This window comes from Enhydra lutris, unplaced genomic scaffold (genome assembly GCF_002288905.1).
Source record: "Enhydra lutris kenyoni isolate GAN:26980312 unplaced genomic scaffold, ASM228890v2 scaffoldscaffold33, whole genome shotgun sequence".
Taxonomy (NCBI): domain Eukaryota; kingdom Metazoa; phylum Chordata; class Mammalia; order Carnivora; family Mustelidae; genus Enhydra; species Enhydra lutris.
This window is the reverse complement of record NW_019154117.1, coordinates 10,503,047-10,515,707: the sequence shown is the minus strand read 5'-3', so window position 1 is coordinate 10,515,707 and position 12,661 is coordinate 10,503,047. Positions and strand designations below refer to the sequence as shown.

Here is a 12,661-nt window from a genome sequence, read left to right as displayed (position 1 = left end):
CTTCACTACAGGAAAGTTAGGAGAAGTTCAGTCGTACAGAGCAAAACGCAGGGCATCTCGCTTGGTGTTCTGGGCTCCCTCAAGATTAGGCATTTTTTCACAAACATCAGGACTTCTCTTGCACACTCGGGAACTGAGCAGAGAGAGCCTGCCCGCAGCACACCCGTGGTGGTAGAAATCAAGGACACGGCCTCAGAACTGCTCAACAAGCTCTACGAATACATATTTTAGATTTGTTGCTCCAATGATGGAATGTTGCTGTTTTCAACAGTCTCCAAGCCCCATGCAAAGTGCTTTTTTGCTGGGCTGGGAATACAGTAAGAAAAGGGAGACAATGCACACTCATGCAGATCCCATTTCAGTTGTTTTGAGACTTAACTGCACTACTGTCTTCCTCTCCCCTTCCTCCACTGCCAGAGCACCTGTGCTATGTCTGGGCTAGGAAAGCAAAGACCTAGACCTGCACTCAAGAACTCACAGTCAGCCCCCAACATTGACACCGATACCCCTCTCAACACTCAGCAGAACACAGGTTTCCATGAAAACACCCTGCTTTTCTGAAAAGATAAAAACATGCACTGAAATTTAGCTTAGATCTACTTGAGGACTTTTATTTTGCAGTTCCTCGTTTCCAAGCATTCGTTTAGATTAAACTCATCCCAATCAAAAAGCTCCTGTTACTTCTTATGAAGATAACGGAATATCCATGTAGTGGACTACACAAACAGAGCCAGTATATCCAAATTGAAACAGGTGAAAGAGACAGACATGACAGCACCCCAGTTTCTAGGATACTTCACTGCATAAATTATTATCCCAAATATAAAGCCAAAAGAACAAGTCTGGTAACTGTTCGAAGTGATAGGTTACAGCAATTTTTTTCAGGACCCTTCACGGCTGAGAAATAATCCAGTCAGGTCAACATTTACATATGACCATCCAATCACACTCAGCACTTAGAACAACAATGCAATTGTTACTTGGAATTTACGACTAAGCCCAGTGAGATTTTTTTTACCCATTCTTCTTTGCTCCTGTTCTATTAATAGGTGAGAGATATTCTTTGAGGAAGTACATACTGACTACAAATATTTCATGGTAATAAACAGCAAAGGCACTGGCAATTTATGTTTTCTGGACAAAGTAAATCATAAACACAATACTCAGAAATTTAGCAATGCCTGAACTAACGTTATTTTTAACCCAGTTCTGTTTTTTCACATTTTACAGAAGAAAGGCTCCCGGAGAAGTTTTCCTCTAAAAAAGTGCATGACGAAAATTCCTGAATGTGAGGAGGTTTCAGGGCTAAGGAGGGTGACGTGTGACTTCAGCTGCTTTTCTTAATTCCCTAACCTTTGTGGAGCAGCAGTTCATTCCAGAACTTGGTTTTAAAAAAAAAAAAAAAAATTCTAAAGGCCATTGTCAAATAAAAATAAAGGCTGTACTTTTACAAAACACACAGAGCAGCCCCACACGGCCCTTCCCGAGGCTGCGGTACTACTGGCTGAAATATACAGACACTGGGATCAGAATACATATATATTTAAATCATTTTTCTTGAAGGAATGAATTAGGTCAGTGCCCTTAAGAAGCTCCCCATCAGCTCTCTTTTCCAGTCTCCAAACAGTGAAACCCTTTGTCCATTGTATTAACCACTGTAAACTGTTTGGACATCTATTGTTAGCCCTGGCCACTGGGTAAATCTGGTTAAAAAGAGATAAAATGGGATTCTGTCAATGTATTTCTCGCACAATCAAATTTAAGCAAACTTTGCAAAGAGCCAGCTCACTCTAACTGCTACACCAGTGCCTGAAATGAAGTTCCTGGTCATACTTATCTTGGCACTCAGAATATTTGCGTTCCTGTCGCTTCAAATTTTTCTGCAAGGAGCCTTCAGAAGTAGCACTAGTGATAAAAGCCTAAAATAAAATGTTAATCAATAAATCATCTGGCCAGCCCGCTTCAAAACAATAGTAGTAAGGTCCCTGGAAAGTTAAAAATTGATTCAATTGATTCAAGATGTTTAAATGTCTCAAGAGCAATGCAGTGTAGCTCAAATTTCATAATACTAGCTAGAAATAGGACAGTCACTATGTTTCAGTGGACTAGCGTGTGCTGTCAGCATGAGATTCTAGGCACCAAACAGGATAAAAATCTAATCTCCTTCCAATCTCCTTCCATTTCATTTGTCGAAAGATAAAGACAGAAAAAGGGAACATCCTTTTTAGCCCACCTCTGTCAACAAGACTTATGTATCACCTTTTACTTTATTAAAAACTAACAAATCAGAATGACTTAAAAAAAAAAAAAGCCACACTCATTAATTTTCATAAAGTATGTATCACAGCAGCTGTTCTTAGAATTAAGTCGCCTTTCAGTTTCTGCATTAATTGGTAGGCTTGCAAATTCTAACTTCTCAAGCTTACTCATATAGAAAAGTACCTAGAATCAGAGATAAGTAGCTAAAGAAGCTGAGGACCTGTAGAGAAACAATTACGTGGCAGGTCTGACAACAGCCTCCATCCTCCAGCAGGTCACTGTAATGAAGTTAAAGATTTGAATGTGCGTTACAGAGAGTCGTCTTAGGACTGCTTTGGCGTCATGTTTTTCTGTAATGATGAAGATACCAGTAAGTTATGACCACTGCCACTTAGGTTGCCAGTGCAACGCCAGGAGGCATCTATCCCATTTCTTGTTGGGTGGCACTCATCTTCCCTTACTCCCAGAGGCCAGAAACCCCCGGCCCCCTGGCCAACAGGGTGCACTTGATTAAGATCAAAAGGAGGAAGGAAAGCAGATGCCTTTTGTTTTCTTCTTTCCTATAGCAGCAGTCTCCGGCAAAGCGGATTTGCCAGACCTGAGCTTTGCAGTTGTCACTAAGTTCCCTACTATTTGAGGCTGAGCAGTTGGAAGGGTATTTCCAAGGTCCCGGCTCTGGACCACAGCAGCTTTCTAACTTGCTGGGGGGCAAATATGAAAGCCAGTGGTGGGTCCTTGGTTTCTGTCCCTCTAGCCTCTTGTTTTGTAGGCATTAATGCTCTCCATTAAGTTCCTTTCTCCTTGAAATTGCTAAAATGCTGTCTCTTTTCTTCACTGAACCCCGACTGATCAGGCACTGAGTGCCCATTTTACAGCTGAGAAAAACTCAACATGAGAAAAGTAAATTGCCTGAGGTAGAGCAAGCAAGTGGCAGGACAAAGGAATCCATACCCACATGTGCCTCACTTCAGAGTGACATAATGAAAGTTAAACATGTCCCCAACACACCACCCAGCAATTCGACACCCAGGAATTCAGTCCACAAAGCAAAGTGTAGGTGATTTCCCCAGCAGCTTTAGTCATCATAGGAAAACACAAACAAACAGGCAACAACCTAAATATCCATCAGGAGAAAAACGGGTCAACAGACTGTGGGGAACTTTGTAAAAGGACAAATACTCAGCAGCGAACAAGAACTGCTGAACCACACATAATACGGATGACTCTCACAGCAGTTATGTTGAGCAAGAGAAGCCAGACACAAAATATGGACTTCATTAATACAGATCCTCTCAAAGTCAACCGAAACTATCCCATGGTGAGAGAAGTCAGAAAAGAGGTTCCCTTGGGGGTGGGGTGATAACAGTCAGAAAAAGTGGCAAGAGAGAAGCTTCTAGAGTGATGGAAAGTCCTGTGTTTTGGTCTAGGTGGCAACGACACAAGTGGCTCCATTCATGTAAGTGTTCATGCAGCTCTGAACCAGACCGTGGTGTCTGCACGGTACTGTGGGTACACTCAATGCCACTGAACTGTACACTTTAAAATGGTTAAAATGGTGGATCCTAGGTGATGTGCCTTACCACAACGAAAACAAATTTATCAAGCTGTCCATTTGAGATTCTGTGCATTTTTACTGCAAGCTATACTTCAATAAAATACCACAAAAACAACAAGATTAAAAAAACTTCATTATGAGTAAGCAAGCTTGCAAGGACAGACCCTGGATACCACTGTTTCTACGGGAAAGTTTTTCTCAGTTTCCCACACATTTTTTAACCCCGTTCTTTGGTAAATTGAGTCCACCTCTCCTGCCTCTTCCTGACTTGGGGAAAGACACCTGCAAACACTACACTTAAGCAGTATACACATAAATACTGCTCCCACACCTCTGATTAAAATTCAAATTTGATCTGCTAGAAAGAAGGCCACCGGTATTCCAGATGAGCCCAGTGCCTCTTCTCTTCATTTCAGCGTGTCGCCTGCCTGTTTTGAGACGCCCAACGATAACACCAGAAGGAAAAGCACCAGTATTTTCAGTTCCATTTCTGGAAAATCTCAATGAGTATCTAAGATGCCACAAATCTCTCTCCCCTCTTTTTTTTTTTTTTTTTAAGATTTTATTTATTTATTTGACAGAGAGAGATCACAAGCAGGCTGAGAGGCAGGCAGAGAGAATCTCTCTCCCCTCTTAAAAGTCATGCAGACACTAAACAGACCAGCCAAGGTAGGCAAAGTGTTCTGCCTCAAGTTCTGCTAAGAAACTCAGCAGTGCCTGACGTGATGCTGAAGCTCGAGCGACAGTGATTCTGTGCCGGTGAACGATGAGGGCCTGCGGCCGTAAGGAGGAGGCTCGTCTTCAGCCTCCGGGCCTGCCTTGCCTTGCTTCCTGCTCCAGGGAGTGGGGCCTCGGAGGGAGAAGGCCACAGGAAGAGAAGGGGGTGCGGGAGACTCCCAGGAGGCAGCTCTTCCTGGGAAGAGTGGAGGGGAAGAAGAAAGAGGAAGAACAAGTCTCAAGAAGCAGGATGACCGCAGGTACTGGCTCGGCCGCAGAGCAAGAAGAGCACACGGCACACGCCGAGGTGGTACATTATTTAAGCTGCGACTGAGTGACAGATCTTCCCAGGAAGCTGAGGAGGTGAACAACTACGGCCACTTCTGGTTTCTCTGTTCTTTATTTTATTTATTTATTTTTTAAATTTCTCCCCGCTGAGCAGAGAGCCCGATGCGGGACTCGATCCCAGGACCCTGAGATCATGACCTGAGCCGAAGGCAGGGGCTTATCCCACTGAGCCACCCAGGCACCCAGTTCCCTATTCTTTAGAAAAATATCTATCAGAGAAAATCTGCTGGACCTCTTCTTTAAAGAAAAAAACAGAAAACAAACACGGATTTTAAGGAGCATGGAAGTACTTTCAGACAAGAACCAACAGAATTTGGAATGTTCTCTCAGCGTTATACCCAACAGCTTAGAACGTTAAGCACCAGAGAAGACTTCAAATACAACTCCTCATTTCCCTACACAGAAACTTCCATTCACGGGCCTGAGCTGCCACAGCTTACGCACTACAGAAAATGCCAGTGCAGAACTCTACTCACAACTGTCCATCCGCTCACTATGTAAATGTCACGAAGCCACTCTTCTGACTTCCCAGTGGGTCTCCAATTCTTGGTGTTCAACAGCAGCCTTCCCCAGATCCAGTCGGTTCAATGTGGTACACTCAGTGGATATGTGTGGTGCCAGGTCAGCTTCTGGGGTTACCCTCATGACTCAGACCAAGGAGGGGCTCGCAGCAGACCGGAAGTGACTGGCACAGAGCAGACATGATAAGGGCTCTAGTAAATACTGGCATGTGCGTACCAACCAATCAATGGCAAGAAGGAAACTGATTCAGCTGAGTGAAGAAGGGTAAGGGAGGAACCAGGCTTCTAAAAATGAGCTCACAGGGACATTCCTTCTAAAGGAGTCATTCTTTTCAGAAACAGAAACGGTCGGTTTTGCTAACTAATTCCCTCAAATAATTTCATTCTGCTTTTACCAGACATATTTGCAAATGGCCCTCTGTAGACTGAAAATGAGCTTGTTCCTCTTAGAGCATATACCACCCCCCTTCCCAAAACGGACTCAGGGCCTCAGGGGTGCTCTACTACGTAAGGCACAAAAAGAAACCCCGCAACTAAGAACTAGGAACGCTGCCTCTACTGCTGTGACAATAAATGGCTCTCAAAAAATGGTTCCCAGCAAAGCCACATTCGGACCATTATTTCCTCCTGAGAGGAACGAGGGTCTTAGAAGCTACAAGTCTGAGGAAAGTTCATTTATTCCTACTGATGATTCAAAAGCATTATTTCCCCCATCCTCCTTCAACTCCAATGACAAAATGTAGAGTATCTGCAGTGTTCTTTCATCTCTACCAAAGCTTTTCTTAATACAATGGCAAAGATATAACTGGACTTTAATCATTATCTGTTAATTACAGCCTAATAACATTACCTACCAGGAAGACTAACTATCCCAATAACTGTCTTACAATGTATTACATATAACCCCCTCCGGATGCCTCTGGCTTGTTCCTAACTATAAATATATAACTATATATTTAGTCTCATACTTACACACAGTATCAGATGAGGCCTACTGTAATTAAATTTTCAAAAGATGCCATTTTTTCTTGTGAACATAATGTATATATTCATATGGCTGATTAAATTCTATAATAGAAAATAATAATTGCCCTATTAATTAATTCTGAAGTCCATCTTTATATATGCACATAGGTAAAATTTAGAAAACACGTGCATTCAAGGATGGGACATGAGATCTTTGCCATGATTTATGGTGTAATTTGAACTTTTTTTGTCAGTACAGCTTCCTAAAATACAAATACTTTATTCACTCCTAGCAATTGTGCCACCCCCACCAAATCTCTCTCACACAGATGAAATTTTGAGAGAAGACAAATAGAAACAGAAACTATAAGCCATGAATATTTTAATTCATTTCAGCTCAATATTAGGCTGAAAGTTAAAATAAATGTTATTACAAAAATGCATATTGCTGTGGTCTAAAATATACAAGGTGTGGAGGCACCCGGTAGGCTCAGTGGGTAGGCATGTAACTACTGATCTTGGGTTCCTGAGCTCAAGTCCCACGTTGTGGGAGAGAGCTTACTTAAAAAAAAAAAAAAAAAATTACAAGGTGTATAAATGATTGAGAAACACTGCATTATGTTTTAAAGGTTAAAGACCTGATTTAACTGTAACCATCTGGCAGAAGCACTAAACAAATATCTGCATGGACTTAAAATGACGAAAGTACAAGTTACTAATTGAAGGTTTAGGATTTCACGTAAAAGGTGCGCGCGCGCGCACACACGATTAAGGATTTTGGTGACTGAAACAAAGTATTTTCTATTCTGGTTTTATTTACCTACCATGACCATGAACTTCCAATTACTCATTTTTCTAGGTCACCGCAGGGTTACTTTTTTTTTTTTTTTTTTTTAAAAACCTCAAGACTTCCCATTCCTACTACAATCCTAGCTAAAGCCTACTTTACAGACCAACATAAGCTACACTTTTTAAAAATTAAATGCATTTTGGGGTGCCTTCCTGGCTCAATCGCTACAGCGTGCGACTCTTGATCTCGGGGTTGTGAGTTCAAGCCCACGTTGGGTGTAGACATAACTTAAAAAATTAAACCTTTAAAAAATAATATAAAATAAGGTGCATTTACATGTGAGGCTCTTTGGTTCTCTGCCTTCTCCAGCAGCGCTAGATTAGGAGAGCAAGCTGTGCTCCAGAGCACAGTGATGTCCCCCGCAGTGCCAAAGCACTGCCTCCATTTTCAGTCCATCCCATCACAGGTGTCACACCAGCAGACTTTGTCTGGCATTCCTGAAGGTGTGGTCAAGGTATATGCAGCTCTCCATAACTAAACACCACACTCACATTTTAAAAGTTACTACCAAGGCGCAGATTTCAAGGGCCGTGTTCACAGTTTTTGCCTTATTCTCCTATGACTCAACCCCAAAATTTATTTCTCTTACATCAGACTCTTTCTTTTACTTAATACTAATCATGCCTCATTCTAAACAACCTATTCACGAAATAAGTGAATTCGGTAGCCGTCTTTATATTTATCCCTGGAGCACAATATTCATGCAAAATAACTGAAAAATAATGTGCCACCGTTAAGTCCGTCTTTGTAGCACACTTTAGAAAACACTGTTTAAGGAACAGCAAAATAAAAGGGGGGGGGCAGAAAAATGCTTAATCAGCATATCAGGTATTTTTTCAATAGGACAGTCTTTAGTCTCTTTTCTCAGCTCACAGGTTATCAAGGCTGATGAAACTGGTGCAGTGGATGGCCAGATGACAGAGGTTCTAGACCCTTTAAAAATAGAATGAAACCATCACTGTCATGGGAAGGCCTCGCTGGCCTGCCTGGGCTCTAGAAGAGAGAGGCCAAGTTAGGTACGTTTCCTAATCAAGCTGAAAAAGTAAAAGCAGACACTTAGCAACTCCAAGCTCTGCCTTGTATGGAATGGTGTAGGTGGTGTACCAGGTTAGCCCGCTGTTATGTATTTCCCAGATACCCTTCAAACCTGGAACTAGTGACTGACAGTACTTAATGTTAGGACTGAGGGCCTGAAAATTTCTTTCCACTGCTGTTACATGGTATTTAAAAAAATTTGTAATGGTAGTACCACCTTAGACCCTCATAAACTTGGTAGCGATATCAGCTTCTGCTAACAAGAGTCATTGTAAAAATTCCTTTGGGGTGAACTAGGCCATAAATAGTTTAAGGTAAGATTTCTTTCTTAACTTCAGAAAGTTCACAAAAACTCTGGAGTTTTTAACCCCCTAAATAGGTGTTAAATCTGACCTCCGAGTCTATGTTTTTGACCCCAATCCTTGGACTGAGGAGCAAGAAACTAGCTCAGTAAAACATCTGAGATAATCATTCTGTCCCTCAACTGGATTCCCCACACACATGCACATCAGTCACACCCTCCTGTACCCCAAATCATCGTCAATGGAAAATGCCTTTCAGCACCAAGGCTGGCTAGTCCAAGGCCATCTGGCCAACAATTGTTGGCCCCCCATTACTGCTCAGACTCAAATCAATGAGGCATTTCATAGGAAGCCAGCTTTCAACCTAGATAAATTAATCTGTAGCCACAACTCCTTAATGGGATTTGTTTTAGGGATTAGGCAAGGAATTCCCTGATGGCTCATATTCTTGGTAAGAGTTATGTTGAAAGTTTCAGCTGTGATTACTAACGCTTCCTCTTAACCCCACCCCCACCGCCACCGCCACCAACTCCCCGCCCAAATCTGCATGACTTTGTCAACTATGGAATGTAATACTGTCCACAAGACTCAAGTGGCCCCGCCTAGTTTCAAGAACTCACCTGTCTCTTAAAAAAGAGTAACTTCAGAAGAGAACCCCTTTCTAAACTCCACTGCAGGGATTTTTACATCCCCCTTGTATTCCCAGGACTTCTGCAAAAGAAGAATGGCTGGCTGTAACCTTTTGTCAGTGTACAAAGAATTGATCAAAAGTTAAACAAATGTAGGCAGAAGTCCTTGCAAATGGAATTCCCCAGGCCGATGAGGTTAGAATTCATCCGTCTTAGGCATTTTTGTGCCTCAAAAATAGTAATATTCCCTGTTTAGGGGGCGGGGTGAAGTGTTTACTGGGAAACTCGTTCACTTATTTGCAGGGAAAGTCAAGTCACTAATACATTTGGGATTTTAGGACTCCGCTCCCCCCAAGAAACCCCCCCCAAGTTCTCTTACTGGCATTCAAGGCCTTTCAAGAGTGTGAGCAACTCTTTTTGTTCACCTCGGCTCCTGCCTAGACACCTACATGGTACCTCCTACCTGTAGTTCTAGATCCTTCCTCCCAGGACCCAGCACTTGGAGCTTTCAGCACCTGCCTTGGTTCTTATGACCCGGTACCCACACATGCCCAACACCCTAACAACATTTCACGCAATCCTCACTCAACTCTATGAGGTGAGTGTGTCATTCGCCCATCTTCTTTACTGGCTTGCGCTGTGAGGTACCTGTTCAAACGCGGCCCTTTCTTCCCAGAAAGATCTCTAAAGGGAGCATGTGTAAGGCAGTCCCATCGTGCCCGTGTTTCCGTACTGCACAGTTCACCTCTGTGTTGCCACACCCCCCACCGCGCCCCCAGCCACAGGTATTCCAGCGGAGTCCACAGTCTCAACAGTCTGAAATGTTCAGCTCGGACAGACTCCTGAAGGCAGCCACTGAGTCTTGCTCGTATTGTACCCCTCACAGAGACCGCCCCAGGTAGGCAGGTGCTGGTTATTAGCTGTGTGGTCGTGAGAAGTGGCAGCAGCCACTGCAAGGAAAGAAATCCCCCTCCATCAGTCTCTGGGAGCAGCTCTGAAAAAGTTCAAGAAACACCTCAAAAGCCACTGTTGCCTGAGTGAAGCACCCCTTCTCTCATCTCCCGGGTGAGGAGAAGCCTTAGCATCCCATTCTTATTTCTAACAGGAACTCATCATTCTTAATTCTGTGCATGCTTTCCCTACAAGACAGTGTAACAGAGGCACGCTCTCAAACACCCCTACTGCCCAAGCAGGATATTAAATGCTAAAATGCAACTACTCCTACTCACTTAAAACATCTCCTCCTCAGGCGTGGGTGATGTCCCCCCACCACCACTCACACACACACTGTCCCTCCCAGAAATGATTCTGACAACGCGGGGCTGGTTTCTCCCAAATGACTGTCGGCACACCCAGCACAGACCACCAGAAGATGTGAAGCAAAGGCCCTCTTTCCCCTCTACTAGGATTCCCCAAGCTAAGGGAGGGCGTGCGGAGTCACAGGGCAGTTTCTGTGATGGGCTCAGTCTCGGCTGGGAACCGCAGGGAAACCACATCCATTATTAGTCAGACCAGACAGCCGCCAGGGAAGCAGCGCTGCCTAAGAACCGAAGCGAAAATAGAGGTGGGAGGCTGTGTTCCCTTACTAAGCCCTGGAGTATCCACTCTCAGGTTCTGCCACATTTCAAGAATGTTAAAACCCTGCAGTCAAACCCTGGTTATTTATAAGTTAAACTACTGTGTAAAAGCGGAAACTTGACAAATGAAGACATAAAGGAAAAGGAATGGTGACAGGTAAGATAATACTAGAGGAGAAGGCATTCATCACTCCCTTTTTGTGGCTCCCTCCAAAACCCCATCTCCAGTCCCTACCGAAAACAACTTTTACTTGCATTACAGAGGCAGCTGATTAAAAGGGGAAATGAGGCTCCCGGTCTCCCAAAGAGTTGTCAGAGTCTGTAACTTTGCATCAAGCAGAGTCTGTGGTTTCCAACAGAAGGAAAACACAAAGGCACGCAGCAGCTCCACAACAGGCAGGACGAGATGCCTTCAAGGTGGCAGAGATCCCGGACGGAGTTCAAGAGTTTCCCTTACCCTCCTGGAGGCTTAATCGGAAACCCGAGCGACTTCAGAGAGGAGAGAAAAGGATCCAGGAGCCTCGGAGGCCATGAGCCGCCACCCGGTGGGCTGAAATCTACCCCCTGCCCTCGGCCTCACCTTCAGGTGGGAGGGTAGCAGCTACCTAGCGCGCGCCAGGAAGCCCACCACGCGCTCCCACGCTCACCCCCCGAGACCTTTCTCCCAACCCGGCGGACTCGAGAGGGCACTTACACGGAGCCAACCTGACAGCTCCCGCCGCGGTGGAAAGCCGCGATCTCCTCGCACCGGCATCTCGGGCGCAAGTCCCGCCTGGGCTCCGCTCCTCCGCGTCGTCCGCACAGACGATCCGTCCTCGGACCCCAAGCCCGGGCTGCGGGACTACCGGCCCGCGGGGCGCACCCTTTGTCCCTCCTCCCGCCGCCCGCCGCCCGGCCCCCGCCGCCCGGCCCCCGCCGCCGCAGCTCAGCGCCGCGCCTCTGCGCCGGCCGCCCGACCCGGGAAACTCTCAAACGGGCCGCTACCACCCCCGCGCGGCCGGGGGGTGCGGGGAGGGCTCGCAGGGCCAATCCCCGACGCCCCCGCGACCGGCCGCTTCACAGGCGACTTCCGGCAGGGGTGGGAGGGGCTGGCGGCGGCAGGGGGACCCCGAGGTGCGAGCCGCCCGCGGCCCCCACGCTCTGCCCCCCGCCCCAGGCGGCGCGATGGTTCGCTCCGCGGCGCGCCCTAGGCCGGCCGGTCGGGCTCCGGCTCCCGGCGCGCGCGGGGAAGCGCTGGGCCAGCCGCAGGCAGCTTGCGGGCGGCCTGCCTGTCCCGAGGCTCTGCCTTTGAGGTCGCTCGCGCATCCGGTAGAACTCTTTTTGGAGAGGTTTGCGGCGCCTCTTTAGCTCTCTTCCGAGAGGAAGAAGAGGGGAAACCCCAAAGTTTCCTGCCCTGCCTAGAGGCCTGCCCAGCCAGCCAACACGTACACGGCACTGTACCCCACATTTCTCAGCTCAGCACCTGATGACCCGAATTCCGAGGGTGTTGGGATGTTCGTGTTAAATAAAACATGACTTAGAGGAAGAAATACTCGAGGTTATCTCTTTGACACATTTCCAACAACTCCAATAAAAAGACGAACACCTCTCATCCTCAGTTTTTAAAAGGCAAGTGTAGGTCACAAATGTTTATCCAGTGGGATTTACTACTTAATTCGACTCAGTACGTTTACTCGTTTTAGAGGCCTATGTACAAAGAATTGCATAAAAGTAAAAGTTTCCTTACTATAGGGGCATGTAAATTATTCGGAGACTCAAAACAGGTATACTGATTAAAAATATAATTTGGGGGGCACCTGGGTGGCTCAGTGGGTTAAGCCTCTGCCTTCGGCTCAGGTCATGGTCTCAGGGTCCTGGGATCGAGCCCCGCATCGGGCTCTCTGCTCAGCAGTGAGCCTGCTA

General features: G+C 45.8%; 1 protein-coding gene across 4 annotated transcripts in view; it reads right to left on the bottom strand.

The window, feature by feature from the left end:
* Positions 1-12,661, bottom strand: part of LOC111153615 (tight junction protein 2) — a 101,272-nt gene that overhangs the window by 63,076 nt on the left and 25,535 nt on the right. For 3 of the 4 annotated variants that reach the window (XM_022512755.1, XM_022512756.1, XM_022512757.1), the window contains exon 1: positions 11,454-11,513. The exons of the other annotated variant lie outside the window; for it this stretch is intronic. In XM_022512755.1, coding sequence (XP_022368463.1) covers positions 11,454-11,513 — 60 coding nt within the window. Of the gene's footprint in view, positions 1-11,453; positions 11,514-12,661 lie in introns of those variants that run through there. 4 annotated transcript variants of the gene reach the window in all.